The 19,191-nt window shown below is 36.1% G+C and overlaps 1 protein-coding gene, 1 long non-coding RNA gene and 1 other non-coding gene across 5 annotated transcripts in view; 1 reads left to right on the top strand and 2 right to left on the bottom strand.

The window, feature by feature from the left end:
- Positions 1–345: 345 nt before the first annotated feature.
- Positions 346–9,794, top strand: LOC137062858 (uncharacterized). Its single transcript, XR_010901297.1, has 3 exons — positions 346–407; positions 3,924–4,010; positions 9,696–9,794. It is a non-coding gene; the product is annotated as an uncharacterized lncRNA (long non-coding RNA).
- On the bottom strand, positions 3,841–3,947 carry LOC137063215 (U6 spliceosomal RNA). Its single transcript, XR_010901353.1, has one exon. It is a non-coding gene; the product is annotated as a U6 spliceosomal RNA (small nuclear RNA).
- Positions 9,795–11,133: 1,339 nt separating the features above from the next.
- The window catches only part of gnaz (guanine nucleotide binding protein (G protein), alpha z polypeptide), a 53,765-nt gene continuing 45,707 nt past the window's right edge, over positions 11,134–19,191 (bottom strand). For all 3 annotated transcript variants that reach the window (XM_067433776.1, XM_067433777.1, XM_067433778.1), the window contains exon 3: positions 11,134–18,803. In XM_067433776.1, coding sequence (XP_067289877.1) covers positions 18,459–18,803 — 345 coding nt within the window. In that variant the 3' untranslated portion in view covers positions 11,134–18,458. The remainder of the gene's footprint in view (positions 18,804–19,191) is intronic.

Genomic DNA, 19,191 nt, shown 5'->3' with positions numbered 1-19,191 from the left:
ACATTACATTTAACAACTGACTATATAGTTAATACTATGCTAATATAAATTAACAAAGTATAGTAAATTCTATAATATACTAGGCCTATTTACTGTAGTATCTTTACTCTAGTAAAAAACACTAATATACTATTTTTCATGTGGGCTATTTGTTTACCAACATTCTTCCAAATATATTCTTCTGTGTTCAGCACAAGAAAGGAATACAGGTTTGGAACAACTCGAGGGTGAGAAATTTAGGGGTGTGTTGGGGGGGGGGGGGGGGGGGGGGGTTGTGGGATGGGTGTGTGTGTGTGTGTGGGGGGGAATATCCCTCCGCTCAACAGACTATAGAAAAGAGCTTTGGAAAGAAACATACGCCACTCGCCTTGTCAGAAGTCAGCGTCCCATTAAAATGATTCTGAAAGGTAAAAACTTGCACACAGTTGCTTAAACTTACATATTTGTAAATATTTGCTCCTCGATGTTAAATGAAAATGATGCACGAGCACGATTTTATCGCAAACGTCTGCTTCGATCCTCCTCTGTTGAAATAATTGTCAATCGCCTTCAAGAAATTAAGAACATTTTGTAAAACCACTATATTCATACTTTAAATTATTTGTTACGCTCTTCAAAATGGCCAAAAACTGCAGGGAAATCGTATGACTTTCAGAGAGAGAGAGAGAACAAGGCAATATATTTATTTGGCTATAGTGTTTTAGGAAAGTCCTCTGACTTAACTTTAGAAAAATACTATACAGGACATAGGTTGCTTTGGTTGAATTAATTGCAATAAATGCACATTCACTCACTGAGGTGATAATGTGCGTATATGCAAATGTTAGTTAGGCCCAAATGTGCATGCTAATTTAGGCCTATTTAAAAAAAGCTTTTTGTCTCTAGTGTGCGGATCAATTTCTTAAACTAGTGTTTTACTTTTCTACTAGGATGAATGCCAATAGCTCATTATCAGCAGTCAACGCTCCAGCACTTCATGTTTTAATCCCTTGCTGCTAATATCTGGTATATTTTATTTTTTAAATAAAATATTAGTATGCAGCCTACAGTATTCCACTGATTGATAAGGGACACAACCGAATGCAACATGTCCTAAAAACAAAAGCCGTATTTATGTTAAAAAGTAATATCAACAAAATAAAAATACTTAAAAAGTTACATCTAAAGGAAATGTGTATACTCTGGACATTCATTGCTTATACTTTTAAATAACTTATTTATTATTATTTTTTAAAACACATCTATACTTGGAAACACATGTAATTTAACTGGTCCTCACCATGAGGTCACAATATAAAACTATCAAACAATGTGTTTAAAAATGCAACAAATTAAAAAAATACACTATTACATTAAAAGGCTGAGATCTTTACAATATCAAACTATACAAAAAGTAAATCTTAAATTATATTTTCCATTAAAACTGGCTATTAAATTTGTGTCCTTTTGCATCAGCTTCGTCAGGATTTCTTATAATTCTGAATAAATAAGGCAGTGCCATGGGCAGCTTTAACTCCGGGGAGCACTTATTATTTCCTGCTCATTGTGAATCTCACAGTAGAGCACATAGTCCTGGAAGTTACAGATTTTTAAAAAATATTTTTAAAAATATTGAAGTCTCTGCGGTCTCAGCTTTAATGTCATGTCAGCTCCGTCATCGCAGTGTAATAGTTTCTGTAAATAGTTGTTGGATAAATCTGGCCATTTTTGGTATGTTTATTAAAGGGTTAGTTCACCCAAAAAATGAAATTTCTTTCATTAATGACTCACCCCAATGTCTTTCCACACCCGTAAGACCTCCATTCATCCTCGAAACACAGTTTAAGATATTTTAGATTTAGTCAGAGGGCTTTCTGTCCTTTGAATGTAAGTGTATGCCCACTTGCTGTCCATCACAGCTGTCCAGCTTTATTTAAACCTCAAATAAAGAATCAAATGGTTCATTTCGACAATGTCACGTGATTTCAGCAGCTTGCCAGTTTGACACGCGATCCGAATCTTGAATCATGACCGTTTGATTCTATATTTGAGGAACACGGAAGAGAAGAATGTTGATGCTTCAAAAGAGTCTAACTAACCAACTGATGTCACATATGGACTACTTTTAAGATGTTTTCATTACCTTCTGGACGTGGACAGCAAGTGGGCATACACTTACATTCAATGGACAGAAAGCCCTCTGACTAAATCTAAGATATCTTAAACTGTGTTCCAAGGATGAACGGAGGTCTTACGGGTGTGGAACGACATTGGGGTGAGTCATTAATGAAAGAAATTTCATTTTTGGGTGAACTAACCCTTTAAGGCAGCTACAACTGGGTACAACCTACCCACATTGAAAAGCTATCAGCATACGGTGGTCTAAGTTCAAAATGCTGGTCATTTTACAGGAAGCCCTTTGAAGTTACATAAAACACTGCTAAAAGTGATTAACATGTAAATATAGGTTGTCTAAACTGTGATCTCCTCTAATAAAAAATCTAAGATTTTTTGTTGTTATAAATTCATTTTGAAAGTGTGTAACTCAGGCGCTGTAAGCCAGACTGTTTGGGCTTTTTTAACATATTAAATGAATTTAATGGCATTGCATTTATACCGCTGTATGTTCTGGGGGTGAGGTGGTGGGTGGGTCCTCCCTTCAGATCCATTTGAATAAATCTTGCATACAACATGACACAGACAAACGCAAAAGCAGAAATCCCAAAAATTGTCCCAGATCTTAAGAGGCTAATATTGTTTCCTGATTCTATTTACATATACTATACATGTCAACTCTGTCAGTATATTTAACACCATCAGGTGAAGGTTTTTATTAATTTTGAGAGAAATTACTTAATCTTTTTTCAATGTTTTGTGTAAATATTTTTAAAAATAGTACTGCATAATATTATGTCTTAATAAGCTAAGTATATATGGTCATATATGTTTAATATTAAGAGGAAGCAAAATTAAAGAATTTGGGAACAGGGTTGTTCATAATAGTGTGAAAACCACAAAAACAGAGAACTTCTTTTATGACAAATGCTCCTTTACTAAACACCAATATTACATACTGCAACTGATAATTTTACAATGTGTTTGGATAGATTTAATGTTAAAGTTGACACAAATTAAGTTATAAATTGAATAAATATACATTTTTAGACAAAAATATTTAGAAATAAGCCTGTTCCCTTATACGATTCTGAGACCTTTGTCAACGAAAATACAAATTTAGCAGTGTTAGTTTTTTTTTAAAAAGATCTAAAACATGTTTTGTCCCTTTACTCAAGAATCAGTTATATATTTGTATCAGAATAGCATATCGAGCTTCAGAAAAAACTACAACTATATATTTGACAGACAACCATAACATGTATTGATGCTTTCAAGATATCAGTAATAAGTTATATTGTCTAAATTTTCAAAGTCACTACAGCAATGTTCAATACATCAGAGAAATCCAAATGATTCGTATTTTTAACTTTAATTTTAGGAACTATTAAACTGTGGTCGGAGCCGTTGCCCAGTGGGTTGAAACGATTCTCTCCCCGACAACTGTCAGATTAAGATAAGATAAAATAAACAATCAGTATTGTAAATGCAATCATTGCTAATAATTACAACATTCTTTCAGCTTGAAAGCAAACCGTTTCTGTTCTTGTTACTTCTTTGATCCCGAGTCGAAAGTGTAAATTCTGCTGTGAGCGAGTGAGACGCTGTAGCGCGAGACTGCCAATGCAATGGCGCCATCGTGCGGTCGTCATGCGTACTGCACGCTCAAGCACAGTTTTTTTCACCAGATACACTACAAAATATGAATATTTACAGTAAATTAATCATTAATAATTCATAATTAATAAAAATGAGGAACGCTTCACGAATTTGCGTGTCATCCTTGCGCAGGGGCCATGCTAATCTTCTCTGTATCGTTCCAATTTTAGTATATGTGCTGCCGAAGCGAGCACGAACAGAGAGACTGGAGGACAGCTATTTATACCATGGACTCTCCGGTATGTCTCCCAGTGGTGGTAAGTGTATAAACCACTTATTCTACTCACTTACATCAAATGTGACTGTAAATCATGGTGCTGGAAACCTGTAAACCTATAAAAACCAGGATATGTTCCAACTAGCAGTTTTATGTAGGTTTACAGCCGTATTCCCTGAGCTGTGTACAGTATATGCAAAGGAAGCCTGTATCTTCTAGCTGTGGTTGGACACCTCGGTGTGACGCAGAAGAGCTCTTTGTTACGTGGAGCGCGCCCTCCCCCACAGACGGCGCAGAACCTCCCCCCGGGGCAAAGAGCAAAGCACAAAAGGCTCCGAGACCAGGAAACTCTCTTTACAGAACAACCGAGGCTGTCCAAACACTGTGAAATGCTTGACGTCTGAGGATCACACAAAACTCAAAGCTTAACGCAGAACAGCCACTAGAAATATTTGATCTGACGTATACACCTCGTGTATAATCTAGATGCAAAATATCAGCTATCTGTACTTTAAAAAGAGTCTTTAGGTGCATTGAGATGTGTTACGATATATATCTTATCTATATATCTTTCTAGAATTGCAAATGTTCTATAATTTTTTAATCTGCAAAGCTTAATGTAGCCAGTTGTATAGGCGGTGTAAATAAAGCCATCAGCGTGATGCCAGTGATAGTTAAATAAAGGGGAGAAAGTACAAGTTATTTAGAATATGACCAACAAAGAGCAACAGGGCCTGCCAATCCCTTTCTAAACTTATTTGAAAAGGTAAGGGTGACCAGAGAGTAAATAAATCCCCTCAATAAGAAGCATTTAAGAGAGATTCTCTCAGACATGTATTTTAGGTCCTGAAAAAAATATAAATGCTAATGTAAATGTGGGGTGGTGGGTGGGTATGTAACTGGAAAAACCTGCCACTAAAGAAGGCTGGAGTAATGATGCTGAAAATTAGCTTTGACATCTTACAGGGTTAAATGTAGCCTATTTTAAAATATATTACATTAAAAAAACATTTACTTTAAATTGTAATAGGCTAATAATATTTTAAAATATTAGGGTTTTTTCTTTTCTTTTTTTACTGTATTTTTGATCAAATAAATGCAGTCTTGGTGTGAATTTGTATAAAATAAAATTCAAAAGACACTCACTTAAAGCCATCTAGTGGTGTAATTTTTCATCAGTCATCATAATGTTTTAAAGTATATTAAAATAAAAAAAAGTTAAGTATGATAAAAATGTAAGAATATTTTACAATATTACTGTTGTTACTGTATACTAAAACTGTCTGCATCAAATAAATGTAGCCTTGGTATTAAATGTCTAGGCGGACATGCACTTGTCGCCATCTAGTGTCGTGTTATGTTTCCGTTTCCGTATGGCCATATCCCGATTCAGATGTTACACGAATAATTTACCTTCATAAAGCATTTTCAACATTTGGCATTTGCCACGATAAAAAAAAGATTATTATTTGAGGTATTTCAGCTAGGTCATTGTGCAGCTAAAGTCAGTTCAGTGTTGATTCTTCAGTTCCGTTAGAGATAATCAATTATTAAATTAGTTCATTTAATCTATACAGCAGTTCTACCGAGAACATGCAGTAACGTCATCGGCCAGCTCAGCTCAGTTCTCACTCATATGGTGTCAGTGCAGTGAAATCAATAATAGTGTTGAAGTATAATGTATGAACCATAGACCGTAAAAAAATATGTATGATCACCTCTAGGAACACCAGGATAGTAACACAACATGTACACCACTAGGGGGAGCTTTACACCGTGTCAAGGCCATATCAAGACACGAATGAGGTAGATCATCACATTGAAAAGAAAAGAAAAGAAAAGAAAAGAAAAGAGAAAAAGAAAAAAAAGAGTTATGTCCTGATATAGTTTTTTAATATTTAGGTCAAAAGCTACTCAAGTTCTCATATATCCTGCTAGATAAGTAAAGCATGACAAACTTAGAAGTTGGCTTGAAAAGGCCTGGTCTGAAAGTTTGAAACAACTTTGACAAGCTTAAAGTTTGAATTGAATTGTTTAAATTGAAGTTTGGGACAGCAAAGGAACACACACCGTTCTAGCATGATTTTGATAAGGTTTGTTTCATGTTGCCTGCACGATTTATCTTATTTTAGCATAATAACATTTTTTTGCTTACACGTTTTTACACAAACAAGGAATTAACAATGCTAGCAGTCATTGTTAGCATGAATTTATATACCATAGCCATTAATAACCATGTTGTTAACGAGTTAACACACGTTGCTAGCATTAATAAGCATGTTGCTAGTATGATTTAGCATGTTTTACTACCACTAACTGCTTTCTTAAGAATATGTTGCATTTGAAGGCTGCCTATATCATCAAGGATGTCTTTTTAAAGAAAAATAACCATAATACAATTGTTTATTTTAGCATAAACCAGCATGCTTTTGCTTACATGTTTTTACACAAACAACAATGCTAGCAGTCATCAGCACGAATTTGCATGTTGTTGATAGTACGATTTAGCACGCTGCTATCATAATTAACATGTTGTTATCATGTGTTTCCTCGGCTAGCATGAATTACCATGTTGTTAACGTGTTAACACATTACTAGCATTAATTAGCATGTTGTTAGTATGATTTAGCATTTTTTATTAGGGTTAACTGCATCCTTCGGATGATGCATTTGAAGGCTGCTTATATCATCAAGGATGTCTTATTTTAAGAAAAGTAACCATAATACAATTGACTGTTATTCCCAGTGAGGTGTAAAATACTGTAATTTCTTTCTTATCACAAATTAGCATGCTGTTAGCATTATTAACATGTTGGTAGCTGCTGGCATATTTTAACATGTTAGAATTAATTAGCATTTGCTAGCATGATTTAATATGATGCTAACCATGTTTTTAGCACGATGCGAGCAGGAACTAGCATGTTTTATCGCATTGTTAACATGATTTAACATGTTTTAAAATGTTGTTAGCATTATTTAGCATGTTGTTTGCATGGATTAACGTTCACATGTTAACATTGTAACCCCCTCAATGAAGGTCTATGGGACTTTTTTTCATTATTAAGAAAACCATAAGTCAGAATAGTTAAAAAAGATATAGCAACCGTGAAAATAGTGTAATAGTGATTTTACGACTCATTTTTAAAAATTGGTTAAGCTGATGTGACCAAATTATAAAATAGAAAAATGAATCTAGGATATTTAGGATTTAGAATATTCTAGGATAATGCTATTGGTTTGTCCCACTGCATAATGCATCATTCATTCAGCAGTAAACTGTGTGAATGTGTGTACTGTTTACCGGTATTTGACCCGGTGGTGCGCGTTACACTGAATGACCGCATGCTGGCAGCAAATCCCCTTCAGCGGCTTTTGGTAAATCCAGCAAGAGTGCTGTGTCATGCTAAGCAAGTTAGATTGCGCTATTCGTGCATGCATGGTGCTTCAGTTCAGGGATGGATTTGATATAGGAAACTTATAGATATTTCCTCTTAGTAACGCCATTACTAAATGCCCTTAGTGAATGTGTCATTTTTAAACAAGAATCGGCATTGTAGTTTTGAACACATTTAGATTAGCTGGAGAGAGCCTGGAGAGGTAGGTCAATGTCAGTAGGCCAGGTTACTAAAGCTAAAGGTGACTAGGTTGAATAGCTTATTCAGGCCTCGGGTCTTATTCCATTTCACAGTCATCAATAATGATGGGCAGTTTGAAAGTATGTGAAACTAAATTGATTCATTCGGAATTGATCCTATTTGTCTCCTTGCTGTGACGTATATTATGATGTATTTTCAGAAACGGCTTTGGGTGTGGATGTGTCTTACAGGCAGTAAAGTGTTCAATGAGCTCCCAGTTGACCACTTGACAACTGCAATTAACCGAGAATGCAGGCTGAATTAAACTTGTTAACTGGTTTGTTCACATATTTGTTGTTAAACAGACAAATGCCAACACATATAGTGTAGGAATACATCTGGCAAGTTCAATGGAGTAAAAAAAGACAATCAGATGTTTTGAACATATTAATAACACCCTTGTGGACTTCTGTAAGGACTCATGTGTGACATAGCTAATTGGAGACAAAAATGGTTAATTACTTCAAAACAGATGAATCTCATGAACATGTCCAGGTCATACATGAACAAACATAAAAAGTATATATTAAATTATTAGATTATATAAGAAATTAATACGAAAAAGGGTGGGCCTCCATGGATTGGGCTCACATTGGATCCACGGATGCTTTATTTGATTGAGACCTGGGTATTTGGAGGCCAAGTCAAAGCCTCACATTTGTCATGCTCCTCAAACCATTCCTGAACCATTTTTTTTTTTGTGGCAGGACGCATTATACTGCTGAAAGAGGCCACAGTAACCAAGGAATAATGTTTCCATAGTCTGCAACAATGCTTATGTATGTGGTATGTGTAACATCCACATAGATGGTAGGACCTAAGGTCTCCCAGCAGAACATTGCCCAAAGCATCACACTGCCAGCTTGCCTTCTTACCATAGTGCAGCTATGTGTTCCCCAGGAAAGCGACGCACACGGATCTGGCCATCCACATGATGTAAAAAAAAAAAAAAACATGATTCGTCAGACCAGGCCACCTTCTTTCCATTGCTCCATGGTCCAGTTCTGATGCTTACGTGGTAGTTCTGATGCTCACCCCATACGCAACAAACTGCGATGCAGTATTTTGACACTTTTCTATCGGAAACCAGCATTCATTTCTTGAGCAATTGAACTACAGTAGCTCGTCTGTTTGATCAGACCACATGGGCCAGCATTCGCTCCTCACGTGCATCAGTGAGACTTGTGTGTGTGTGTGTGTGTGTGTGTGTGTGTGTGTATTTATCCATCAGTCATATTTATACATAATGCATGCTGGATTGATACGTTATCTTAATGTAGGCTAATTTAAATTGATTTTATTGACCTTTTTTTTTCATTGAGAAAAACTGCATTCCAGTAATTCCATAGTAAAATCTAATTTGAATAATCATTGGAAAAAATCTTAATGGTCCTAAAATAGGCATCATTTTCTTTATGCAAAATTTTTTTTGTTGCAGTATGTATTTATCTTTGTTAATGTTAGTTAATGTTAGCTAATGTTAGTATAAAAATAGTCATTCATTGTTCACGTTAGTTCATAGTGCATTAACTAATGTTAACAAATACAATGTTTAATATAATAATGTATTGATAAATGTTAAAATTATCATTAACTGAGACTAATAAATACTGTAGAAGTAGTTTATTCTAAATTCATGTTAACTAATGAAGTTTTAAAGTGTTACTGTTAAATGTGACATGGCTGAGTTTCAGCCTGTCACTTTATTAGAGGATCACATTTGTCCCTGTGGATGATTTGAACTCTGAATCCAATTGGTTGTGAAGACTCCAAAGCTTGAACCCAGTGTTTACCATTCTTAAGAATGATATTAAATGGAGAGCCTTCCTCCTCTGTCTCTGCGGTGTGTCCTTCTCTGCTGCTCATGACAGTCACAAGGTCTTCCATTGGCTGGCCCTCCATGCTTATTTCTGTTTTTCAGGGCAAATGTACTCTTTCCATAATCTAGTCACATGGTCATAGTTGGCATAAACCAGTAGCTGTCTCAATGGGCATGTCTTCTAAATGTGACAGGCACATCATTTCCCAGTGCCATTCTGATTAGAAAATCATTAAAAATATATGTGACTATGTCATGTCCTCCTTTTCAGATTTTTTAATCAGTTTTACATGTGAAATTCAAGGCCACGCCCAGAGGAACTCAAGGGTCTGGACGAGATAGACACCTCCCACACACCTCATAAACAATGGTAAGAGAAATGATTATTATAATTTTTCCCAGCAAAGAAATTGTTCATAACATATTGAGATTAAAACACAATGCTTTTGGATCCGACAGAAATGGTGCAACACATTTATGTGAGTAAAACGTGTTTTTTATATGTGATAGTATTGCATCGTTACAGATCATTTTGATTATGTGTAGTTGTCTAGAAAATACCTTAGCACGCTGTCACAGGGTGGAGAATACTTTATTTGTTGGTTCGTTGCGTTTCAGGATCAGACTCAGATATGTAACGTTGTGGGCCAGGGCTCGCAAAGCCCAGCATTCCGGGGCTAAGTGTTTTCCAGACGGGCTACCAAAACGTAAGCCTGTCAGCTGGTGGTGAATCTTAAATAGTGAACACGTGTGTGGCACGTGTGTATGTGCGTTTCGCGCTTATATCCAGGGATCGAACGGGCCAAGTAAAAAAAATAATATTCTTATCAATCACTTTTAGAGGCCTGTGAGAGAATCATTCCGTTTGCCGCTTTCAAAACAATCTCTTCCTCATGTGAACTGACAAGGGAGCGGAGCTCATTAAATATGCAAGTCTTATCCAATGTCCATCAAAATCCAGAGTTCACGAGAGAACTTCCAAACAAGTGTAAAAAAAATAGCCTATTACTTATTAGTTATGATGTTTTTGAATGTGAAAACAACACAAACGTCATAAATTGACCTCAGACAACAGTATACTTTTTTTTAAAGCCAGTTCATGACACCTTTAATAATGAAAGGTACCATACTTACTTTTTGTGTTTGTTTGCTTTTGGGACTTTCTTTAAAATCTGCTTGGACTAAAATGGAGGGGGCACTGGTGATAAAATATGATTTGTATGTATAGAAACTTTTTATTTTTATTTTTGATATATAACCTATTTAGACATTATCCAAAGGATGGAGCTGACCATGTTTAAAACCATCCTGTATTCTCAATTAATTCTTAAAAAGTGTAGATTTGTATTTATATTTTGTGTCTGCCAGTGTGAATACATAAGCAGTTGTACAGTAAGTGGCAAGGAAAATGGTGGCACCCACACATGATAGAATAGCTCAGAACAACTTGAACATATTAATTCAAAATGCTTCCACGGTACATAAACTTTTATTTTGTGAGTTCTGTAGGCTGTTTTGTCCCGGTACAACAATGATAAACAATGGGCTGTGTTAGTAGCCAACAATGAGCGGTCATCCAGGGTTTGGCCACTAATTGATCCATTATGCGAGACCATTCCAGCATCTCTTTTTCCTTTATCTTCTGTTCCGTCCATCTCTCACTCTCACAGTTCTTTTTACTACTCAGACAAACTCTCCATAGACATAAATCAATTGAAGAATAATTTAATTGCACATTTAATTAGCATGTTGATTGCCATGGTGCAATGCACCATAAATAAAAGCAGCGTTGAGCTTCTACTGTTGCTGGACTGATCTGAGGAGACATTTCCTAGAATCTGATGACCAGGAACAGTCACGCAGGAAGAAACAATTTCCTCATGGATTACATGCAATGCCTCAACCCTACAGCATATGCCATTGAATTAGAGTGACAGTACTAAATACATGAATGCGCAAATGATTTATCATTGAGGCAACTCACTACAGTCATCTTAGCTGCCCCAGGTTATTGCTGCAAACATTTAATGAGCCTGATAATGCTGTTGAAAAACATGCATATAGAAAAAGAGAGATGCATATCGGTGACCATATTTGTATTGTCAGTACAATTAGTGGTCAGTGCTGGCAGCAAAATAATATCATGGATTATATTTTCCACTGCAGTCAGTATACTATGCTGTGTTTTAAAGTATTCAATGCTGTTATTGTAAAGTACAGGCAAAATAGATAAACAGATATCAGTGAATATAGTGATTTCACCCACAAAAGAAAATACAGTTTGCACAAAATAAGTTAAGTAAGCATGTGTCCAGAGACTTTTTAAAATTCCTATTATTCTTAGTGTTGCTATCATTACTATAATATGGCTTTTTTAAATCATGTTACTGTATTAAAATATAGTAGTCTACTTCAATTAGATTTATATAGAGCCCCTAAAAAAGACCCAAAAAATTAGATGGAAGGAAAAATAATATTTCAATACTTTTGCATTCTCTCGCAAATAGTTTTGTGAGAGAATGCAAAAGTATTGAAATATAATTTCACCGCCCATCTCATTTTTTTTTTTCTCCCAGCACCATGGTCACCATGTCCCTTAAAGGGATAGTTCTTTCAAAAATGAAAATTATCCCATGATTTACTCACCCTCATGTCAGCCTATGTGTATATGACATTCTTCTTTCAGACGAATACAATCAGTTATATTAAACATGTCCTTGCTCTAACAAGCTGTATGATGGCAGTGAATGGCTGTTTCTGTTTTGAAGTCCATAAAAGTGCATGTATCCCTCATAAAAGTGCTCCACACGGCTCCGGGGAGTTAATAAAAGTCTTCTGACTAATCTCTAAATTCCACTAACTGTCATACACTTGTTCACGAGAGACTGGCGTTCCAGTGTATGACGTAGGGCGCTCCGGTGAGAATGTTCAAGTTCTCGCAAGAAGTTTGTTTTGCTTTCGCGTTCATCACCAAAACTTAAACTACGTCTGCGCCCTACGTCATACGCTGGAACACAGTCTCTCATGAAAATGCAAACAATAGTTAGCGGGAAGTTAGAAATTACACTTAAAGCCGCACTTGGCTACTTTTGCTCTCGGGGTCCCCCTACAGTTTGGAAAAAATAATGTCCTCAACTACTGTCGTAAGATCTGTCATCCTACAACAGGGGATGCCATCGCGCGTGCATTTGTTGACATGACAACCCTGATAGCCCTGAACTAGTAATGCGTCGGTCGTCTCATAACCCGCGGACCCCGTATGTCTATTTAATGGTCGCGGGTGCGCGGCGGGTTGTAAAAATATATACAGTGGTGCAGTGCGGGCCAAATAACTTCATAAAAGTGGCGCCGCGGGTCGGTGCAGCGCTAACAGTTAACCTGAACACTGCAAGAGGAGTTCGAGTTCTTCTGGCGTCGCGTGTGAAATGTCTTCATCCCAGGTAACGTTACAGTCAGTGGCATATGTTTCAGCATGTCATATGAATATATCTTCATGGGTTTTATTTTTTTCAAACGCCAAATAATCACGATGCTCACGTTTACAAGCCAGCGTCATTATAGTAGTCTATTGGTTACCGTTTTACAGAATCTATATGATACTTCAGTTCAATGTTTGAGTGGTAGCTCACCGTAACAAGCAGGACAGCATCGGTCGGGCACGCCTCCTTCAGCTCACGCCGACGAGCAAACCCTGGTCACATTTTGATCCTCGTCCTGCCTTTAATCCCATCACTTTTTCGTTTCCTCTTATTGCTTTCCTCCAACAAAACCTTTTCTTTCTTATGTGTCTCTGCTGCTTCGGACATGACTATATTATCCGACGAACAAAGTTGGGCTCGCACGTCCGAATTTAAGGAAGTGTGGGTGTTGGTGGAAGTGACGTATATGCCGTAAAGCAGTCGAATTTTGTAGTTTTTTTTGTTCTCGGTTACTACCCCGAAACCCGAAGTTTAAAAGTACGATTAAAAACGATACAGACCCCATCAGGCTATGGCAGACGTGTCATTCAACCTATTGTAAGTCGATTTATCATCACAAGAGTCTTAAAAAATATATTATGAAGGTTGAAAAGTTACCTAGTGCAGCTTTAATATGGATATTTTTCTTTCACAAATGCATCACTTCACAAAACAGAACCAGCCATTCAATGCCATTATAAAGCTGGGAAGAACCAGGAAATATTTTAATATAACTCTGAAAGAAGAATGTCATATACTCTTTGGATGACATGAGGGTGAATAAATCATGGGATAATTTTCATTTTTGGGTGAACTATCCCTTTAATTTTCCTTGTAGATTTCTGTAACTAAATTAGAATTTAATATATTTTTTTGCATTACAGTAGTATAAATTCTGAAAGGTGTTTTTAATTAAACAATAATAATCTCACAATGCAAAAAGTCTAAAGGGTTCTAAAAATATATTTATTTTTCTTTATTATTATAATAATTATTTATTTATTTATTTTTGGGTGAAATATGACCTAGATATTTTTGTGGTTAGTTAATGCCTGTATAAAAGTTTGAATAAATATAAATATAAAAAATATCAGTATTACACAGAACTGTTAGAGTGCATTGCAGAAAATATTATATTATGTCAAACTCAAGAAATTATATGTAACTTTAATGTCAATGAGTTACTGAAGCCTCACTCACCCCGACACAAAAAACAAACCTGCAGCACAAACAACATTTGCATAATTGTTTTTATTCACTATTATTGTTCTTTTATACTTTATTATTTGTTTCTTTGTTTCTTTCTCTTTTTTTGGTGGACATCCTGTAAAATCAATCCTGAAGCCCTTATTTGGGTTTGTTGTACATCATTGTAGCAGAACAGGAGGAGGACTGGAGCGGGGTGGACCCCTTTAATTTGTCAATCAGCCCTACATCTTAAAAAGGGATTTCTTTTTTTTTCTTTTTTTTCCCCCATTGTCTCACAAAGTGTAACTCACATAGTATTTACACATACAGCGGACAACGTCCACTCAAAATGACACCAGGATAAAAAGATTCTGCTCTTTTATAGATATAGTTTTCTCTCTCTTCCACTCTTTTTCTGTTGCAGACAAAAAAGAGTAAATCCTCTTTTAATGTTTTCGTGCTGAGATTAGATTGTGCTGAATGTAAAATGACTCTTTCTGCACATAAAACTCTTTTCAATAAATACCTCGCAGGAAATAACTGTACAATCGTACACAGTGTTTGACTTTCATATATTTTCGGAGCATGTTAGTAAAACTAAAAATATAAGAAAGCAAATCAAACTATAATTTATCAAAATCCCAAAGTAACAAAATCATGCATATTTAATGTTTCAATATATATACTTTTCTGTCCATAAAAACCAAAAAAGTAACATGATTGGCGGGCCTTTTTTATTTACATTAATATTGGCACTGTTTATTTTTCTTTGAATCTGGAATGATCATTATGAAACACTTAATGCTCACTTCAGTGTAACACTCTCATGGAAAGAAGGATGCTTGCTCTAAAAACTCTGGATTACATCCTATTTTAGGCTAAAGGAAAACAGAACAAAAAGAAACAAAAAAATAGATTGCTTCCTAGGGGTCAGACATCCAAAAATAAAGTACAGTGTGAATGTGAGTAACAAAGCCATTTGACTCCATATTCAGACAGTGGCAGATTTCACATTTAAAGCCAAACCAAATGACATCGTTATTAATTTAGTTTTCTTTCTCTCAGGATACTTTTAACCTCTCGTTTACAGTTATACTTTCATATAAACTCTTTATATCCTTTCCAAAAGCAGCATTACTTAAAGGGGTAGTTCACCCAAAAATGAACATTTTGTATTATTTACTCATTACTCTTCTTTCTTCTGTTGAACATAAAATAAGATATTTTAAAGAATGTTGATGGTTGACGGTAGCCATTGACTTACATAATAGGAAAAATTACAATGGGGCCCTTCTCAGGGTCAACTGTCGCGTTACCAACATTCTTTAAAATATATTTTTTTGTGTTTAGCAGAAGAAATAAACTCATACAGGTTTGGAGGGTGACTAAATAATAACAACATTTTAATTTTTGGGTAAACTATCCCTTTAAATCAGGGAAAATCAAAGACCCTAAAAAGAAAGACAAAATGTAAAGGAATGGTTCACCTTTAAATAAAATTTGTATCATTTACTCACCCATATGTCACTTCAAATCTACAGCTGCTGGTCATATCATTAGAAAATTATAAAAAAGTTGATTTATTTCACTAATTCCATTCAAAAAGTGAAACTTTTATATTATGTTAATTAATTACACACAGACTTATATATTTTAAATGTTTATTTCTTTTGATTTGGATGATTATAACTGACAACTAAGGAAAATCCCAAATTCAGCATCTCAGAAAATTAGAATATTGTGAAAAGGTTCAATATTGAAGACACCTGGTGCCATACTCTAATCAGCTAATTAACTCAAAACGCCTGCAAAGGCCTTTAAATGGTCTCTCAGTCTAGTTTTGAAAACTACACATTCATGGGGAAGACTGCTGATTTGACAGTTATCCAAAAAAATAACATTGACACCTTGCACAAGGAGGGCAAGACACGAAAGGTCATTGCAAAAGAGGCTGGCTGTTCACAGAGCTCTGTGTCCAAGCACATTAATAGAGAGACGAAGGAAAGGAAAATATGTGGTAGAAAAAGTGTACAAGCAATAGGGATAACTGCACCCTGGAGAGGATTCAAAAACAAAACCCATTCAAAAATGTGGGGGAGATTCACAAAGAGTGGACTGCAGCTGGGGTCAGTGCTTCAAGAACCACTACGCATAGATGTCTGCAAGACATGAGTTTCTGCTGTCACATTCCTTGTGTCAAGCCACTCTTGAACAACAAACAGCGTCAGAAGCGTCTCGCCTGGGCTAAAGACAAAAACGACTGCTGAGTGGTCCAAAGTTATGTTCTCTGATGAAAGTAAATGTTGCATTTCCTTTGGAAATCAGGGTCTTAGAGTCTGGACAAATAGAGGATAGGCACACAATCTACGTTGCTTGAGGTCCAGTGTAAAGTTTCCACTGTCAGTGATGGTTTGAGGTGTCATATCATGTACTGGTGTTGGTCCACTGTGTTTTCTGAGGTACAAGGTCAACGCAGCCATATACCAGGAAGTTTTAGAGAACTTCATGCTTCCTGCTCACCAACTTTATGGAGATGCAGATTTCATTTTACAACAGGACTCATTCTTTTCTTGTTCATATTTTTCAGTGGGCAAAGATTTCTAAAAATAGAAGTAACATTCTAATTTTCTGAGCTACTGAATTTGGGATTTTCCTTAGTTGTCAGTTATAATCATCAAAATTAAAAGAAATAAACATTTGAAATATATCAGTCTGTGTGGAATAAGTTTCACCTTTTGAATGGAATTAAATAAATCAACTTTTTGATGCTATTCTAATTATATAACCAGCACCTGTATATGACTTCATTTCTTCTGTGGAATGTGAATAGAGATATTTAGCAGGATGCTCATGCCGCTCTTTTCCACACAATGACAGCGAATGGTGGCCAGGGGCTGTTAAGTCCCCAAAAATGCCAAAAAGTAGTATAAAAGCAGTCCATAATCTATATTTAAAGTTTTATGAAGTCATATATTTGTGTGAAGAAAACACTGCAATGCAAGTCCTTTTTCACTGATAATCTCTCGAATCATATTCATGTTCACGTATATATTCAAATATGGTACATCAAGACGTGTCATGATAGGTTTGCCTTGAGTTTGTGTCCTAATCAATTGCGATGCACCAAATTTGAGTATGTGCATATAGCTATACTATTATATTTATTTATATTAAAAGTGTTACTTTTTTAAAACAGAGAAATTACAATCTTCCCTGTGTGGCCAACAAAATAGGCCAAAACTTTGATTTGCATTGAAAGAGAAACCTGAGGGACAAATAGAGACATCTGGTTATAAGCTATAGAAACCATTCACAATTCCCAGAATACCCTAACAACCAACAACTTTCTTCAGATGACATTCAAACTTTTCTTCTCTTGTGAAAAAGTAGTGCACTTAATTGTATTGAATGTGTACTTTAAATCTTAACTGATTATTTTTTTTAAACTGTACTTACAGTATAATATTGATGAAATAACGGTCACTTAAGTACATTTTTGCTTGAAGAAAGTACACTTCCATGACTAGGTTACTTAACACACTTAAGTAGACTTTCAAAAAGTACACTTTGTAATGCCAAATTATAAGTTAAATCATTGTGTTTCAGTAATCTTTCTTCAGACTTTAAATAAGTACTTTTTTGATGTGTTGACTTTAATACTAAAGCACATCTAATGCATTATAATTACAATTTGAACTTAATGTAAGTGTGACTCTTAACCAATTGTGATGCACAAAATTTGAATATGTACATATGGTAATTTTCCTTAATAAGCACACAAGTCATAAGTTATGGTTTCACCATTCACTGTCATTGCATGGAAAAGAGAAGCATGAACATTCTGCTAAACATCTCCTTTTGTGTTGCATAGAGGAAAGTAGTAAGTCATACAGGTTTGGAATTATAGGAGTAAATTATGACTTTTTGTCTTTTTTGGGTGAACTATCCCTTTCATTGATGGTAAAATGTTCCTGCTGTTTCTCAGGGAAGAGAGGAGCGGGGAGATCTGTTTCCAGTGTTTCCATGTCAAACATGTGCTTGACAACTGATCCCAAAGTCTGTTGTGTGTGAACAAACGTAACGATGTGTGTGTGTGTGTGTGTGTGTGTGTGTGTGTGTGTGTGTGTGTGTGTGTGTCTACATAGTCATATGTTCAGTGCAAACACATTTATACCAACCTTGTAAAATCCTTCTTGACCTTTATGTTTTTGACATTGATAAATCTAGCAGGATGGCAGCATGTAGCCCTTTCCTCTGGGCCTTATCTGAGTTTCCTGTTTCAACAAGCGTTTTTGAGGGTGCCCGGATCGATCGACAGAGAGCCTCATCGTTCGCCAAAGGGTTTTTCTTTTGCCACGCCTGTCGCCCCTCTCTCCTGTCCCCTCGTCCTAGCACAATCCAATGTACTTGAGATTGTTTTGGATGATCACGTCCGTCACCGCGTCAAACACAAACTGGATGTTGCTGGTGTCAGTAGCGCAAGTGAAGTGCGAGTAGATTTCCTTGGTCTCCTTGTTGCGGTTGAGGTCCTCAAACTGCCTTTGCACGTACACCGCCGCCTCCTCGTAGGTGTTCTGGCCCTTGTAGTCGGCGAAGCAGACCGTCAGCGGAATACGCTTGATCTTCTCGGCCAGCAGGTCCTTCTTGTTGAGGAAGAGGATGAGCGAGGTATTGGTGAACCAGTTGTTGTTGCAAATGGAATCGAACAAACGCAGGCTCTCCGCCATACGGCTCTGTTGGGAAACCGAAAACAAGAAATGGTTAGTTGAAGCGCCAACAAAACGGATCTGGCTCCCTCGAGGGGGAAAACCTCTGAAGTTGATGAAATCAGTGGCCTTTAACCTTGAAGAGAGCAAACAGGGTAACATATCAAGTTCCTAGAGACACTAGATTTAGATGATGGGCTGAATGTCAATAGAGATGACCCAATATGAGGACAACAAATCAGTACATCAGGGCCATTCATTGTTGTGGCAACACAGTTGACTTGGTTTAACTCCCAAAAACTTTCTATTAACTATTGCATACTTAAAGGATTTAAACATGCCTCTACCCTGAAGTATTATCTAGCACTGTTTGTGCTACAGACATGAATGATGTGGCTTGTTGAGGGAAAGAGTA

This window comes from Pseudorasbora parva, chromosome 23 (genome assembly GCF_024679245.1).
Source record: "Pseudorasbora parva isolate DD20220531a chromosome 23, ASM2467924v1, whole genome shotgun sequence".
Classification (NCBI taxonomy): domain Eukaryota; kingdom Metazoa; phylum Chordata; class Actinopteri; order Cypriniformes; family Gobionidae; genus Pseudorasbora; species Pseudorasbora parva.
Note: the sequence above shows the minus strand (reverse complement) of the source record. Positions and strands in the feature narration are given on the sequence as shown.